Below are 18,177 nucleotides of genomic sequence, written 5' to 3' on the forward strand. Positions count from 1 at the left end.
GTGTTCTTCTCCACAGTAAACACCGATATTCATTTAGTATGTCCCCTATCTCCTGCAGCTCCACACAAAGGCTGTCTTGCTGATCTTTTGAAACATTACCTCTGTTTTTCTCATTGAGATGTTTACTGGCCTGTTGAGTTTTTCCAGCTTTTTATTTAACATTGCTTCCTTGCTTTCATACTGTATGCCCCTAATTATGAAGCCTAGGATACCACATATTTGATTACCAACTGCCTTAATCTTCCTTGGTACCTTTGACGATTTTACATGGAGCCCGTGGTCTCTCCTCTTCCTGCACCCCTCTTCAAATTCCGTTGTTCTTGACATGGATTTTCTTCATTCTTCCTACTGGATTATATCACTTCTCACTTCCCAGTGCTAACATCCATGTGTTACCTTCCTGCTCATTAAATTAGTCTGTCGCTATGTCCTTTGGTAAAATTATCACTATCCTCGTCATAATTCATAATTCTTCTAAGCTTTCTGTCAACTGCACATTTCAAAAGTAAATCCTCCACACCTAAGTCTAGGTTATTAATATACATCAACAAAAGCAGTGGATCATCCCCCAGTGATGATAATCCTCATTTTGACCTGAGAAAATTCACAGGGTAAAAGGGCAACTGAATTTTCCTTCAATTAAGAGTCCAAGATAAACTTTATGAACATTCATCACCTCGGTTGCTCTGTGATAGTTCTGCTTATTAGTGTGAGCAGTAGTCCTTGTGAACTTGCCTCTCTGATTCCTTCAAATCAACAAATCCCCAGCACACACATTTCCTCCTCACTGTGCTGGAATTACTCTGTCTCCTCCTTTCCCCAAGTCAGGCAGTTCTTGGGTCAAGATCCTCACAGAGACTTTGGTATAAAGTCCGAGCTGACGCTCTCAGGGAATGGATCCTGCCTGCCATCTCTCGTGTGTGGGAAACATCCCAGCATTTTTAAAATCAGTAAAGGAATTCTCCCAGGTGACGGATATTAATCTCTCAGTCAATATTAGGAAGACGGACTAATTGAGTTTTGATCACATAGTTATCTGTTGGAGCTTGCTGTGTCCAACATGACAACAGCGACTATATTTAGCTACGTCACTGACTGTGAATCAGATCAGCCATGATCTTACAGAATGATGCAGCTGCTTCAAGATGGCCTCCTCCTCCCACATTATAGAATAGAAAGGCTTCCTCCTCTTGCCAATAGGTTTTTGAAGCCCTAACTTGGTGTCAGCCAATCAACGTTTCCTGATTCTTTCTTTCCTGAGTTTCCTGGTCCCTCTCCTGGGAATTACTGACTCTTGTTGGGAGATAGTCTTGTGGCTGCCCTTTTTCAACTCTCCCTGGTGTCACAGTGAATGAGTGTTGACAAACTATTGGAACACAACCAAACCATTTAGCGTCCACTTGTCTGCTCACGGTAAAACCAGAGGGAAGGGTCACGCCAAAACCACACTACCAAATCCATGGCTGACTGTTAACCGAGGCAGCAAGGTGCGGTTAATATTCCTTTCACTCTTCCACTGAAAAAAGGGTCAGCACAAATTGTCATTCACAGCTACAACTACCAGAAACAGGCTGCATCTAACTAATCTGTACCATCATTTTCTCATCAGAAACATTTATACTACATTGCTTCACAAGCTATACCTCTCTCATAGTAAGAGAGTGGGTTATTCAAGGTCCCACCAGTTGGCTTTCTGGAGTATAGTGTGGTAACAGTGAATGAATACCCTCGGATAAAAACTAGAAACTCAGAAATCAGTTGATCAGAGGGGGAGCTGTTACAGAAAGCAAATCAAACCTGTCAGGGTATGACTTTTGCCCAATATTCACAGAGTTGGAACTGTATGGTCAATAAAAACTTAGTTGGAAAGAATGTCTTTCTTAATTATTTGCATTACCTTGTAACTTTTGTATAATTTATTGGATGAGTAAAAGTTAACCTCGGGGTAACTGGAAGTTCCAACCATTTGGATATAACTGGGTGGGCTATCAGCAGTTAGGGGAGAGAGCAATTGTGCTCCTCCAAGTCTCCTGTTGCCTATTACCTGCCAGCAATAGTTAAATACCTCAGTGTTAATGTATGCTGGATACAGTTATGAGGATGTAATAAAACTCAGTTTGTAACTTTGTCTGCTGATATTTGTGTTTCCTGCTTCACTATAAAGTACGAGAAAGGCCTGAGACTAAGGCAGGAAGAAGGTGGCTGCATTTACCTAAGGCCTTACCATCATGGTTACAGCATTACTGTTAATGAAACCTCTCTAAAGCCTCAATATCCCTCTATAGAATGGAACCCAATGCAGGAGAGGTTTATGAGGCACTATGAGTGACCATGAGATTACAACCCAAAGAGAGAACCTCCAGGAAAGGAAGGGAAGCTTTGTGGAGAAGGGAGATGAAAGCCTTAACAAAGCAGAAATGATCACTCAGATCTCAGGGTAAGATGTCACCCAGTTAAGACAGAGATGAGAATTTTTTTTTCAATGGATGGCGAATCTATGGATTTTTGTTTTACTCCAGAGAGCTGTTGAGGCTGTTGTTAAGAATATTCAAGGTTGATGTAGACAGAACTCTAATCACGAGGGCAATCAAGGGAAGTGGGGATAAGGAAGGAAAGTGGAGTTGAGGATGACCAGATCAGCCATGAACTCTTTGAATGGTGTAGCAGACTTGATGGGCTGAAGGGCTTACTTCTGCTTCTACATTGTATTCAACTTCTATTTACTCAACCAATCATTTGATTTTCTTTGACAGAAGCCGACATTAACTACCTCTTCAAAATGGCCTTGGAAAAAATCTCCTTCCTCCCATTCGGATATCTGATTGATCAATGGCGTTGGGGAGTGTTCAGTGGGCAGATTTCACCAGCAAATTATAACTTTGAATGGTGGTACCTGAGGTAAAGCAACACCAGACCATCCAATGGATCATGCCAAGAGGGGAATATGGCAGCTTGTGTTTGAGTCTGGATTTGGTTTGTGACTGCTCCTTTGCTTTTCAGGACAAAGTACCAAGGAATCTGCTCACCAGTTCCAAGAAATGAGAGTAACTTTGACCCTGGTGCCAAGTACCACATCCCTGCAAACACACCTTACATCAGGTAAAGATATCTGAGAGGATTGAATTTCAGACAGAGCTCCTTCAATTGCATTGCTGATAAAAACATCAGAAACTCAGGGTGTGATAGTTTCTTCATTGAAGGTGATGAAAGCAGTAGGTGAGAAGGGGAAACAGTGAGATGAATCGACTGTCAAGGGAAACTCACCCCCTCCCTGACACCTCACTCATTAACGTCTGGGTGAGAAGATCCATGGATGATTTCTCCAAGCAGCCACCAATTAGATAACTGAAATGGTCAATTAACAGCTATGTAAGGACCTTACCTCACCTCTCACCAATCACCAGGTGGATGAGATGGGTGCTTAGTGTCCTAATCCAGAGCAATCTGTCTGCTGGGCTAAGGGGAGCTGCTCCAAATGCCCCAACCTGGAGGCAATCTAAGACATGGATCAGAGGCAAAGGGTAACCTCTCAAAGCTACCCTCCTACCCTTGCTTACAATCCACCCCCACATCCCCAAATATCTCTCATTGCAACCCCCACCTTGTGAGAACAGCACAAAAAAGGTTAGCTTCTTGCCATTGGACTCCCCCAGGACTAGGCCACATAAGGAGATGTTCAGCTAAATGACCATCACCTCGATCAAACAGGTAGGGTTCAATGAGTGTCTTAAAGGAGGAGAAGTGGACAATTTTAGGGAGAGAATTACGGAGCTTGAAGCCCTGGCCATAGGTCAGACAGTGATCAGTGAACAAGAGGTCAGACCAGAAGAATGCAGACTGTGGAAATGGAGGAGTTTACAGAGAAATGGAAGGACAAGGCTATGAAGAGAAGTTGAAAAGAAGGAGGAGAACATTTTGATTGAGTGGGAGCAAGCAGCAGGATGATCGGAAAATGGGACTTGGAAATTCAGGCATGAGCTGCAGGGTTTTCAATGAGTTTAAGCTATGGAGGGGAAAATATGGGAGGGCAGAGGGTGGTGAAGGTCTTGAGGTAACAGGAGTATGAGTGAGGGTTTCAGCAGCACAGGAGATGAGACAGGGTGAAGATAAATGACAATAATGGAGGCAGAGGTCTTAGTGATGGCACCAATGTAATGTTAGATTCTCATCCTGCGTTCCAAAATGATGCCAAGGTTCGAACAGACTGTTTTAATCTTAAACCAGTGCCAAGGAAGGTCAAAGGTTAGGGAACCCAATTGGTGAAGGACTCAAAATTGATGGCTTCAGTCTTCCCAATATTAAATTGGATGATATGATTTCCTTATCCAGCACTGTGTGCCAGGTAAACGGGAATGAGGTAGGAGGTGATATTTGAGAAGTTGGAAACAGTAGCCTTAACATTGATGCAGATATATGGTTGGTAGTTCCTCCAGGGTCAACTTTGACAACAACATTGTAAAGAGTCTGGGGAAGTGTCAGATAGTTGCCAATGAGAGGAGTGAAGATAGTTGCTCAGGAATGGCATTTAGAATCTCAAGGATGTGGTTGAAGGATCATCTTAAATATTCCAAACTCAGAGTTTTATTGGGTTAGCGAATGTAAGGATAGGGATGGAGTGAGTAAACACCAATGATAATTGAATTCAGTAGCAGGTTGTCTCAAATATTTGAATTGCCTCCTCGAGTTGCTATTTTTTCTCAGAAACCACATTTCTTTCACTATTTACAGGTACTTTGTGAGTTTTATCCTGCAGTTTCAGTTTCACAAAGCTCTCTGCAATGCTTCAGGCCACACAGGACCTCTGCATAAATGTGACATCTACAAGTCCCAGGAAGCTGGCAAAATTCTCAGGTGGGTTTTGATTCATTATCCCTGTCAAGAATAAAAAGTGAGGAAGGGAAATAAGGAGTAAGAAAACACAAATACTACTAAAAGGAGATAAGAGGTTGAATTTGCACTCCTTGGAGTTAGAACACAAGAAACAGGCCAAAGACAGATGGTACCATTTTAGACTGTTTGAGAATAATAGTCTGATTGGTTGGGCCAATATTAACATGGAGAAACAGTGAGAACAGATAACTGCTGTTCTTGGTAAAATTTAATTACAGTCTGGATGTGATTCAAATGGGTCTTGTTAATGGTGCAGTCATCTCTCATAACAGTGTGGCAGCACAAACTGGTCACATTAAAGAATGAAATAAATTTGTGCACTTCGCACCAAGCTGAGTGCAAAATGGATCATAGAACCCCTAAAGCATGGGAGCAGGCCATTCAGCCCACATCGACCCTCCAAAGAGCAACCCACCCAACCCCTGTAACCCTGCATTTCCCATGGCTAACCCATCTAGCCTGCACATCTCTGAACAAGTTAGTATGGTTAACACACTTAACTTGCACATCTTTGGACAGCAGCAGGAAACACTTGCAGGCACAGGGAGAACATGCAAACTTCACACAAACATGGGCAGCTAGGTGGTTAGCACTGCTGCCTCACAGCACCAGGCTTCCAGGTTTGATTCCAGCTTCGGGCAACTATCTGTGTGGAGTTTGCACATTCTCCATATGTCTGTGTGGGTTTCCTCCTACAATCCAAAGATGTGCAGGTTAGGTGAATTGGCCATGCTAAATTGTCCATAGTGTTCAGGGACGTGTAGATTAGGTGCATTAGTCAGGGGTTAAATGTAGAGGAACGGATCTGGGTAGGTTACTCTTCGGAGGGTTGGTGTGGACCTGTTGGGCCAAAGGGATTCTATGACTGTCACCCAAGGTTGGAATTGAGCCCAGGTCCCTGCCTCTGTGAGGCAGCAGTGCTAACCACTAAGCCACCACTGGATATGAGTATTTTGTGTTGGATAAAAGCAAACCTACTTTTCTAATTAGCCTGTTGAGAGATGTTATCACTCATCTCAGGAGCATGTGGGACCTAAACCCTGGCCTCCGGGCCCAGGGATGGGGACGTTACCACTGCACCACAAGAGGATTATGGATATCAACCTGAAATAAAGGTACAGCACAACCAAATTATGACACCAACAAAACAATAAGACTCAGAGGAAACTTAAGAAATGCCGAACTATCTGATGAATTTCTCTGAAGGTGTACTGCACCAAAAGTCCTGCCAGTGTTTATTTCACTGTGTTTTGATTGGGCTGAAATGAGACACAGAATACACTTTTCTGCAAGATGGAATTAAACAGGTTGATAGTACAGTCACTGACCTAATTCATGCTCCACGTTATGTTTGGTCTGAGGTCAGCAAATTTAATTTGGTCTTTGGTCTTTAAATTTATTCCCAGGATGTGTGAATTGATCGTTTATTGCCCATCACTAGTTGCCTTCAGGAAAGTGGGGGTGAGCCACCTCCTTGAGCTGTGGTTATCCATTTGGTGTAGGTTGCCCCAAATGCCCTGAAGGAGGGAATTCCAGGCTGTTGACCCAGCAACAGTGAAGGAACGTGATATATTTCCAAGTCAGAATGGTGAGGGGCTTGGAGGGGAACTTGCAGGAGGTGGTGTTCCCATGTATCTGCTGCACTTGTCCTTCTAGATGGAAGTGTTTGTGGGTTCAGAAGGTGCTCTTGTAAGAGTCTTTGTGAATTCCTGCAGTGCAGAGGTTTGTGGATGTTCCACACTGCTGCTAATGAGCAATAATAGTTGGAGGGATTGGATTTTTGTGGATGTGATGCCAATCAAGTAGCTGCTTTATCTTAGATGGTATCAAGCTCCGTGAGTGTTGTGGGAGCTGCACTCATCCAGGTAAGTGGAAATTATCTCATCACATTCCTAACTTGTGACTTGCAGATGATGGACATTCTCTGTGAAATCAGGAGGTGAGTTATTTTCTGCAGGATTTCTAGTATCTGACCTGCTCTTGTAGCCATTGTGTTTATATGTCTAATCTAGTTGTGTTTCGGTCAATGGTAACCCTCAGGATGTTGATAGTGGGGGATGCAGTGATGGTAATGCCATGAATATTAATGGTGGTGGTTAGATTGTTTCTTACAGGAAATGGTCATTCTCTGGAATGTGCGTGAAATGAAAGGATACTGTCTATTTACCATCCCAAACCTGGATATTGTCTAGATCTTGCTACCTTTAAACACTGGCCTCTTCAGTTCATATTTAATCCAATTATGTTGTTATATTGTCACTATAGATAACCATCCCATGAACAATCACTCCACAATCCAGGCTTTTTAAAAGTGGCAGTGAACAGTTCTTGTTGCATCTCCATGCCAATGATGTTCTAACCAATCAGCACCCTGTTCACATGCTGCATAAATTGGTGTTCCCTTTTGTCAAGTCTGCTTCTCCCATGCTAGTCCTAATGGGTGCAAGATGAAAAGCCTCCTCTTCTTAACTCATTTTAGCGATGCTTAAGTTCTGCACCAGCAAGCAACTATTTGTTGACCACAAATAGGCATTGCCAACAGAGTAATGAGCACCATGTTCACTGGGGTGTGGAGATTCCGGTGGCAATGCCCATCACGTTCATACCTCACTGTACTCACAAATTACTGTTAAGTTTAGGCTAACTCTATTTGTCCCTGAGAATAATGGGAAGGCCTAGTTATAAATTATTAAATTTGTAACCAGGGTGATCATCTCCCATCTGTAGGAGGCCCTTTCGTTTTTATTGCCCCTTCTTGTCTGGGCCTTGGGTTATTCTTACCTCATAGTCCTCACCACTTGGTCAAAATGGTGGACAGCTAATAGCCCTTTGACAGAGTCGTTCATGCATGGGTCATTCCAGGACCCAGAGCCATTGAGTTCTTTGAATGACTGGACTTATTTTTATGGTATAAAATCATTTCTGTGTCATTCTGTGCAGTCAGTCACACAGTGCAACAGGAACCTAGCAACCAGGTGTGCTGATAGTCCAGCTAGCAATTGGCCACACAGTGTCCACCATTAATTACAACCCCACTGACCTCTGGGAATTAACCAAGTGGGTGGGAGGAATGGTACACCCCCATTTCCCCACCACCCCTCTCCCCCCCCCCCCCCCACATCTTGCGTTTTGCCAGGATGCACGTGTAGAATCCAAATTCAGATGTCCTGAAAATCCATTAGGCTCTATCTCAGAAATGAAGAACTCACGAGTTTTGCTGATTTGTACTTCCTCAACTGTATGGGCCTAGATTTTTGGAAATGCATCTTCTTCAAGCTGTTGACCCGTTAGGAGAAGATGCTTCCCAGAAATGAACGATCTAGGCAGCTTCCAGAACATTAACCAAGTCTCTGAGGTTCTGTATAATGCAGCTTGAATATTTCCCTGTGGTTTCTCTTTCAGTAAAGCACTGAGTGCTGGTTCCTCAAAACCTTGGCAGGAAATCCTTCAGCAGGTGACAGGCATCAATAAGATGGACGCAGGTGCTTTGCTTGAGTATTTCCAACCCATCACTAAGTGGCTTCAGGAAAAGAACGATGAAACCAAGGAAGAACTGGGTTGGTCTGATTTTGCCTGGACCCCTCCAATCCCTGAAGGATACCCAAGTGGCATTGGTAAGTGCCACAAACAGCAACTGTGAGCTATGGGCAGGGAGGTTAGATAAGATTCTCTACAGTGTGGAAACAGGCCCTTCGGCCCAACAAGTCCACACCGACCCCCCGAAGAGGAACCCACCCAGACCCACTCCCCCACCCTTTATTTAACCCTGACAAATGCACCTAACACTACGGGCAATTTAGCATGGCCAATTCACCTACTCATCTTTGGATTGTCGGACGAAACCGGAGCACCCGGAGGAAACCCAGAGGACACGGGGAGAATGTGCAAACTCCACACAGACAGTCACCTGAGGTAGAGATCGAACCCAGGTCCCTGGCGCTGTGAGGCAGCAGTGCTAACCACTGAGCCACCGTGCAGGCCAAAGATGCACCGTTAGAGGGTATAAAATCCTGACAGTGCAGTTAGAGGCCATTCAACCCACACTGACCCTACAAACAGACCCTCCCCATCCCATGGCTAACACATTTGGACTGCAGATTCTTGAATGCTACGTGGTCATATGGCATGGCCAGTCCACCCTACCTAGCACATCTTTGGACTGTGGAAGGAAAACAGAGCACCTGGAGGAAACCCACACAGACGCAGGGAGAGTGCGCAAACTGCACATAGACAGTCACAATAGGCTGGAACCGAACCGGGGTTCCTGTGCAACAAGGCACCATGCTAACCATTGGGCTGCAACTGAACCAGCAACCAATCAGCTTGATTAAGCCAAATGTCACTCACTGATTGGCTGTGCTTAGCCTCTCTTATTCATACTGTTTGATAGGGAAGGTTTGGTTTGACAAAAATTGATGAGATGAAGACTCACTGTTTGCAGCCTTCCCTTTGGGGCCTGTCGTATTGACGCTGTATCGGCTATTGCTCAGTCAGTGCTCAGAAACCTCTGCACTCAGTCTCAAAAGGAATTATTTTACATCTGAGGTCCCATACATGAGTAAAGTGACCTGTGCCTGGAAGGAAATGAAGTATTGCAATCAATAGTTCCCATCAGAGGAGAGTTCCTTGCTTCATGCCTGACTTAGTTATAGAGGTCAATTACTATCATTAATCAACACTGTCATCATAATTTTATCCTAAGAGTAGCAGGACAGATGGATTTAATCTGAATTGACCTCTCCTTTGGTTGTAAAAGTCCCTGCATCACTGTCCCAAAAACGAGTAGGAGTTCTTGAAGCTGGGATCCTGGCCAATATTTACCTCTCCACCAAAACCACAAAAAGAACAGGTAATCTACTCACTGTCACGTTACTGTGGGATCTTGCTGTGCATTTAGTGATCGTTACCTGAAAGCAAATTGCCCACCCTAATCCCGACATCACAACAGTCACAACACTGACAAAGTACTTCACTGCGTCTAGAGTGAAACCATGGAAGCTACTATATTAATGTAAACTGGTTCTTTATGCTCCCCAAGTGACTTTCCCCGGGTGATAAACTGCTGAGCCCTTGTGCTGGAACAATTAATAGAAATCCAGTCTGATGGATTTGGTAATGAGTCATTGATGCACCCACCAGGTTATTACGTGGGACAGGAATGGAGTTTTCCCACGTCCCTGTCTCCCAACACACATGACCAGGCATCATCCCCCTAATCACACTGTATGGTTCAAAACATTTCATTATAAACAAACGGCTGATGAATGAAACAACTTCTTTAAACTTTCCATACTCACAGCAAGGGGAGATGTTGCCCAGTCTATTCTCCCCTTGACTGGTTTCCCAGGAAGGTGACTTAACAAACAGAAGGGGGATTGTGTTTCTCTCACACCTTTCACAGCCTCAGGTCTGCTCCATTCCCAAACAAATCATTTATGAACTGCAGTCATTCTGGAATGTTAGAAACGTGGCAGCCAATTTCTGCATCGCAAGATCCCACAGCAATGTGGCAATGAGCAGATTACTTGTTTTTCTTGTGGTTTTGGTGGAGGGTTAAATATTGGCCAGGATCCAACTATCAACAATTCCTTCTCTTTTTGAGATAGTGACTTTTACATCCAAAGGAGAGAGCAATTGTGGATTGGAGCCCCATCCTCTCTGAGAGAGAAAATTCCTCCTCATCTCTGTCTTAGGTAGCATCTTAGATCCACATCTCTTATGTAAATGGCAGAATCCTTTGAAGTATTAACATACAGAGGGATCTGTGTATACAGGTCCACAGTTCCCAGAAAGTGGTGATGTGAGTGGATAAGATGGTCAGAAGGCGTATGGCATGCCTGCTTTTCATTGGCTGGGGCACAGAGTATAAAAATTGACAAGTTATGTTGCAGCTGGATAAAACTTTAGTTAGACTGCATTTGGAATATTGTGTACAGTTCTTTTTTTTTTATTTTGGTCACCAGACTACCAGAAAGATGTGAAGACATTGAAAAGAACACAGAAAAGGTTTACTCGGTTGGGTATTAGCTATGACAAGAGATGGATAAACTTGGTTCGTTTGCACTTGAATGTGAGAGGCTGAGGGGCAACCTGACAGCAATTTACAAAGTGATCAGAGACATGGGTAGAATGGTTAGTTGGAGTCTTTTTCCCAGGGGAGAAATATCAATTCCTCGGGCACGAGGGTTTAAGATAGAAGGGGAAACATTTAAAAGGAGATGTGAGAGGTAAGTATTTTGGTACAGAGGGTGGTAAGTGTGTGGAATGTGCTGCCAGAGGAGCTGGTAGAAGCAGATACAATATCAATGTTTCAGAATCAACCTGACAGATAGGCAGAGGATCGGGAGATATGGACCACATGGAGGCAAGGGCTTTTTAGTTTAGAAAGGCATCATATATCAGATATCAGATGGCACGCTGTATTGTTCATTGTCCTCTGTACTCAACTTCTTAGTGGGCGGCACGGTGGCACAGTGGTTAGCACTGCTACCTCACAGCGCCAGAGACCCAGGTTCAATTCCCGCGTGGGTTTCCTCCGGGTGCTCCGGTTTCCTCCCACACTCCAAAGATGTGCAAGTCAGATGAATTGGCCATGCTAAATTGCCCGTAGCGTTAGGTTAGGGGTAAATGTAGGGATATGGGTGGGTTGTGCTTCCGTGGGTCGGTGTGGACTTGTTGGGCCGAAGGGCCTGTATCCACACTGTAAGTAATCTAATCTAATAAGGCAGTCCGTCCAAACTTGGTTATCACCCAAGAGTGTGGTGCTGGAAAAGCACACCAGCTCAGACAGAATCTGAGGAGCAGGAAAATTGACGTTTCGGGCAAAAGCCTTTTCCAATGAAGGGCTTTTGCCCGAAACATCAATTTTCTTGCTCCTGGGATGCTGCCTGACCTGCTGCGCTTTTCCAGCACCACACTCTTTAACTCTGATCTCCAGCATCTGCAGTACTCACTTTTGCCAAACCTGGTATCAGCTGAGTGAACCTTCTCCAGACTGCCCCCAGTATTTCTAAGGATAAGGGGCTTAAAACTGTTGACAGCACACCAGCTGTGTTCTGACTAGTGCCTTGTATTGTGCCTTAGCAAGGCCTCCCTAGTTTTACTGGTTTGTACTTCCTCAATTGTAAGGAACTAGAGTTTTGGAAAGGTATCTTCTTCAAGTTGTTACCGTGGTGGGAGGTCGGCAGCTCTTCATCCAAGCAGTTGGTCATTTCTCCTCATAGCTGTAGGTCAATGTCAAATTTTGCCGGGTCACATTGGGTGGTACAGTAGCTCAGTGGTGAGCACTGCTGCCTCACTGGACCAGGGACCCAGATTCGATTCTTGGAGTTTACATATTGTCCCTGCGTCTGTCTAGATTTCCTCCGGGTGCTCTGGTTTCCTCCCACAGTCCAAAGATGTGCAGGTTAGGAGGATTGGCTGTGCTCAATTGCCAATAGTATTTATGGACATGTAGGCGAGGTGGATTATCCAGGGTCAATGTTAGAATATGATGAGATGGTCTTCAGGGGCTGTTGTGGACTTGATGGGCCAAATGGCTTCGTTCCACACTGTAGGGACTCTACGCTTTTGTAGCACTGTGAGACATTTTATCACATTAATGGAGCAACATAAATGCAAGTGTTTTTAAGCCTTTAAGTCTCATTTGGCTTCTTACAGACAAAGTCACTGATGAAAAGGAAGCACAGGAATTTGTCACCAATTACGACAAGGTCACGGAGAAAGTATGGTATGACTACACAGAGGTCTCCTGGACATACAATACCAACATCACAGAACATAACAACAAAGTCATGGTACGTTCTTCCTCTGTGATATCACACACAGTAGGTGGTTACATTTGGACTCAAGGATTGCATTAATCAGCATTAAAGACAGGACATTTCTTGGGAGGATAACCATTTCACTAGCAAACATCGTATCATTAACGGGGATTCTCATCATTTGAATACAACAGGTGCCATGTGGAAATGAATAAATTTAATATTCTCTGGAGACCAAACCAAATCTGATGATTCTGTGCTAACGTACAACTGTGTTTTACACACCCATATCCATATATTGGATTTGGATAATGACAGCCAACACAAGCCATTCAAGATTTACAAATGCCAGGTTGTCGATCTGTAATATTATACAAACACCAGTTTCCATGTTTCCGTTTTGGACCCAGTCCCTGTCCAGATACCAACCCCCATCCAAGAGGCACTCCACCATTTTTGTTATTTTAAAGGCCTTCAGCAAATTATCCAATAATCACTTCATCAAATTCCATCCCTGCCCACTAGAGTCAGTGTATTGAGAGACCACAGCTCACTCTCAGACATTTCAATCCAGATCCTAACCTTACGAGCAAACCTACCTCCCCCACACTCTCAGACAGTACATTCCAGACCCTAATCACTTGCTGTATAAAAACATTTTCTCTTTACTTGGTCATTGCTCCTTTGGTCAATTGCCCTAAATCTGCACCTTCTGTTTCTTGAGCCCTCCATAAATGGAACAGACTCTTTGAATCTATCTGTTCAGATCTATCCAATCTACTCTTATCTTGTATTCTCCAACTTCTCCAATCTGTCTGTAAAACTGAAAATCCTCATCCCTGGATCCATTCTCTTGAATTTTATTTCTCCATTCCCCTAATGCCTTTCCAAACTGTGATGCCCAGAATTGGATGCAGTACCCCAGGTCAAAGTGGTATTTTACGACAATTTTACAGAACATCCTTTATTAATAATTAAAATATGCTTTATCAGTGCTCTGTCAACATCGCCTGCAACCTTCAATGAGTAATGCACATGAAAATCCTACTTTCTCTGAGCCTGCACCCCCCCCTTTAGAATTAAACTCTTTATTTTGTATTACCTTTCCCTCCCCTTTGTATTAAATTGATTCAGTGCACGCTTCACTGCATCAAGTTCCACCTGTCACTTGGCCATCCGTTCCACCTGGCTGTATGTCCTTTGGAACTACCTTCTGCCGGTTCATGTTTCTTCTAAGAACCAGCTCAGCAGTAAATGTTTAAATAGTGCCCTGTACCCAAGACCTAGATCATTAACATTAATCAGGAAAAGCAAGAGTCCCAACACTGAACACTGGGGATCTTCTCCACTGTTAGAAAAACATCCATTGACCATTAAAAGCAAAATATTGTAGATGCTGGAAATCTGAAATAAAAACAGTAGAAATGTCACACTGGACTCAGAATGGTAACTCCATTTCTCCCTCCACAGATGCTGCCAGACCAGATGAGTTTCTCCTGGACTTTTTTTTGAAATTTCATTCACTATTACAGAGGAATCTTGATTATGCAGCATTCGATTAACTAAACTTTGGATCATCTGAGCAAGATCACAACATCCCGATTAATGGCTAACTATGTTATCAGCATCAATTATCCATAATTCGATTGACCAAAGAAAATACTCCCCGTCCGTGTCCTTTGATAATCAAGTTTCCTCAGGATTTGGTTTCCTATCACAGCACAGTTGTATCCTTGTTATTACTGTCCTTTCCATTCCATGACCCATAAATTTGCTGTCATGTGTGTGGTGAGTGGCATTTTGGTAAATGCCTTTTGGAAGTCCCCGTATACCACATCAACAGCATTGCCCTCATCAACCTGCTCTGTCACCTCATCAAAAGACTCAAGCAAGTTCATTCTTCGCCCTTAACAAATTCTTTTGGTTTTCCTCAATTAATTTACATTTTTCCAAGTGACCTATTTTTGCACCAGAACATTGGGTTTGGTTTTCACTCCCATAAACAGCTCCGCAGTGGTGGGTAAAGTGTCCTGGAGTGGTATTGGTCATCCTCCAGGGAGAGCGTGTAAGGATCTGAAAATGGCTTGCTTTCCCTTGCATCCTGATTGGAGATGGCCACAGGAGCTGCTAAATACTGAGGCCAGATGATCTTCATGATCGTTATTTTTAAATTGTGATGCCATGCGCTCACATTCCAGGATGGTGTTGGTGGGAAGACTCAACATCTAGCAAGGGGTGAGCTGATAATGTTGAGGGCAAGTGTTGAAGTGTGCAGAGAGACAGATGGGAAAAGGAAGAGGGAGAGGGAGCTGAACAGCAGCCTTGGAACGAGTAGATACACACCCAGGTCAGATGGAGTTAGCTTGTGCCCAGGTGGATGCATGGTTCAAGAAATGAAGTACTTTTTAATCACTGGGAACTTAAGCATCAAAAGAAAAGTCCGACACCCCCCACGCAGGCAAAGCAATGAGAGCCTGAGCTCTGAATGTGAACAAATGGAGCTGTTTTTAGATTTGTGAATGAGGAGCACACCAGATACAACAATGCCAAGTCGATGAATGCGATGTGTGGAGCAAGTGAGATTAGAGTGGTGCTGGAAAAACACAGCAGGTCAGGCAGCATCCGAGGAGCAGGAAAATCGATGCTTCGGGGCAAATTCCTGATGAAGGGCTTTTGCCCGAAACGTCAATTTTCCTGCTCCTCGGATGCTGCCTGACCTGCTGTGCTTTTCCAGCACCACTCTAAGCTTGACTCTAATCTCCAGCATCTGCAGTACCCACTTTCGCCAGGATAGAGCAAGTCCCTACTCTTTCAAACGAGATGTAAACAGAAAAGCTAAACCCCTCAAAACCGTCCCCATCAGACACTCCTGGGATAGAGACAGCACCAGGTTAATTACAGAGTAAAACTCACTCCACTGTTTTTAAATAAAAAAGTAAAAGTTTTCGCAACTCCTTGGAATTCAAGGGCTCTTCAATTCCTTGGGACTTCATCCCAATTGTTTTGTTAAACGCTAAGGCTAATTGTTCTCACCACTCACCCACTCAATCACTTGCTGCCACCCAGAAAAGGAACAGTAATCATGGGCCCAGTGCTGTTCCTGGCCAATACCCTGCCCCCCTCGTCTCTCCAGCCAGACCCCAATCTGACCATGACAGTACAGTCACAACAACCCCACCCCCAACCTAAGCATTAAGGCTTTTTCCCCTGGGGTGAGGAGTTCAAAACCAGAGGGCATTGGTTTTGGGTGAAAGGGGAAAGATATAAAAGAGACCTAAGGGGCAACTTTTTCACACAGAGGGTGATACGTGTATGGAACGAGCTTCCAGAGTAAGTGTTGGAGGCTAGTACAATTACAACATTTAAAAGGCATTTGGATGGGTAAATGAATAGGAAGGGTTTGGAGGGATATGGGCTAGGTGTTGGCAGGTGAGACTAGATTGGGTTGGGATATCTGGTCAGCATGGACGAGTTGGACCAAAGGGTCTGTTTTTGTGTTGTACATCTCTATGACTCTATGGTCATTGGGCACTGACATACACGTCTGTCCCCTCCACCTACCTCCAATGTTCATCATTCCCTCAACTCAATGTAAAGCCAATTCCCTCCCATTTTGACCTTATACACTACATATTAACTCACCCATTAGCACCACTCACGACTCACACTGAGATTAAACAAAATGAAGAGTAACTATCAAGTTTTCATTATAATAAATAAAAATTTCATAGGATCATAAAATCCATCCAATGCAGAAAGAGGCCATTCCGCTCATTAGGTCTGAACCGACCCTCCAAAGAGCATCCCAACCAAAAGCACTCGTACCACCCTATTTCCATTCGGTGTGGCCAATCCACCCTAACCTACACGTCTTTGGTCTGTGGGAGGAAACTGGAGCACCCAGAGGAAGCCCTCACAGACACAGGGAGAATGTACAAACTCCGCACAGACAGTCGCCCGAGGGTGGAATCAAACCCAAGTCCCTGACGCTGTGAGGCAGCATTTCCATTGATCAAAGTCCATGCAAAATTTTAAAAGGTCCACAAAAATTAATTTTCTTATAAAAATCAAATTGACTTGTACTTGCATCCCTACGTCAAAGGCAACTAACTCTTTAGAAATTGCTTTAAACTGAATTGAATTGAATTGCATTAGTTTTATTATCACAAATGGAGACAGTGAAAACTTTACAGTCGCTGCACTACAGCACCATCTTCGGTATGCAGTTACACAGGTACGCAAATATGCAGGTATGCAGGCACGCAGGTACGCACGTACACAGGTACACAGATTCGCAGGTATGCAGGTACACAGGTACGCAAGTATGTAGGTATGCAGGTACACAGGGATGCAGGTACACAGGTATGCAGGCACGCGGGTACACAGGTATGCAGGTACACAGGTACACAGGTATGCATGTATACAGGTATGTGGAAATGCAGGTATGCAGGGACGCAGGTATGCATGTATACAGGTTCATAGGTATGCAGGTACACAGATGCGTAGGTATGCAGGTACACAAGAACGCAGGTACACAGGTACACAGAAATACAGGTACACAGGTACACAGGGATGCAGGTACATGGAGATGCAGATATACAGATATGCAGTACACAGGTACGCAGGTACACAGGGATGCAGGTACACAGGAATACAGGTACATAGATATGCAGGGATGCAGGTACACAGGTATTGAGATAAGCACATCAGCAGTGCACAGGTACACAAATTCACAGGTATGCAGGTACACTGGAATGCAGGTACACAGAGATGCAGGTATGCAGGTACACAGGTACACAGACACACAGGTACACAGGTACGCAGTTACACAGGTACGCAGGTACCCAGGCATGCAGGTGCACAGGCATGCAGGTACATGGATATGTAGGTACACAGGTATGCAGGTTTGCAGGAATACAGGTATGTAGGTACACAGGTATGCAGGTACACAGGGATGCAGGTACACAGGTATACATGTATGCAGGTACACGAGTATGCAGGTACACAGGTTCACAGGTAGACAGGGATGCAGGTTTGCAGGGACGCAGGTAGGCAAGTACACAGGGGTGCAGGTACCAGATATGCAGGTACATAGGAACGGCGGTAAACGGGGATGCAGGTACACAGGGATGCAGGTACACAACTATGCAGATACGCAGGTATGCAGGGATCCAGGTACACAGGGATGCACGTACACATGTGCATAGGGACAAAGGAACGCAGGTACGCAGGCATGCTGGGATCCAGGTACACAAGTACACAGATTCACAGGTAAGCTGATACACAGATACACAGGTACACAAGTACACAGGTTCACAGGTATGCAGGTTTGCAGGTACGCAGATACACAGATACACAGGTATGCAGTTACACAGGGATGAAGGTACAAGGGTATGCAGGTACACAGGTATGCAGGTACACAGGTATTCTGGTACACAGGTACATTGCCATACAGGTATGCAGGTACACAGGTATGCAGGTATACAGGTACGCAGGTATGCAGGTACACAGGTATACACGTACA

At 44.3% G+C, this 18,177-nt stretch overlaps 1 protein-coding gene across 2 annotated transcripts in view; it reads left to right on the top strand.

Annotated features, from left to right (window-relative positions):
* ace (angiotensin I converting enzyme (peptidyl-dipeptidase A) 1) overlaps positions 1-18,177 on the top strand; it is a 175,688-nt gene that overhangs the window by 103,558 nt on the left and 53,953 nt on the right. For both annotated transcript variants that reach the window (XM_072561039.1, XM_072561038.1), the window contains exons 9-13: positions 2,754-2,898; positions 3,001-3,099; positions 4,729-4,851; positions 8,293-8,504; positions 12,550-12,686. In XM_072561039.1, coding sequence (XP_072417140.1) covers positions 2,754-2,898; positions 3,001-3,099; positions 4,729-4,851; positions 8,293-8,504; positions 12,550-12,686 — 716 coding nt within the window. The remainder of the gene's footprint in view (positions 1-2,753; positions 2,899-3,000; positions 3,100-4,728; positions 4,852-8,292; positions 8,505-12,549; positions 12,687-18,177) is intronic.

The sequence above is a fragment of the Chiloscyllium punctatum genome, chromosome 42, assembly GCF_047496795.1.
Source record: "Chiloscyllium punctatum isolate Juve2018m chromosome 42, sChiPun1.3, whole genome shotgun sequence".
Classification (NCBI taxonomy): Eukaryota; Metazoa; Chordata; class Chondrichthyes; order Orectolobiformes; family Hemiscylliidae; genus Chiloscyllium; species Chiloscyllium punctatum.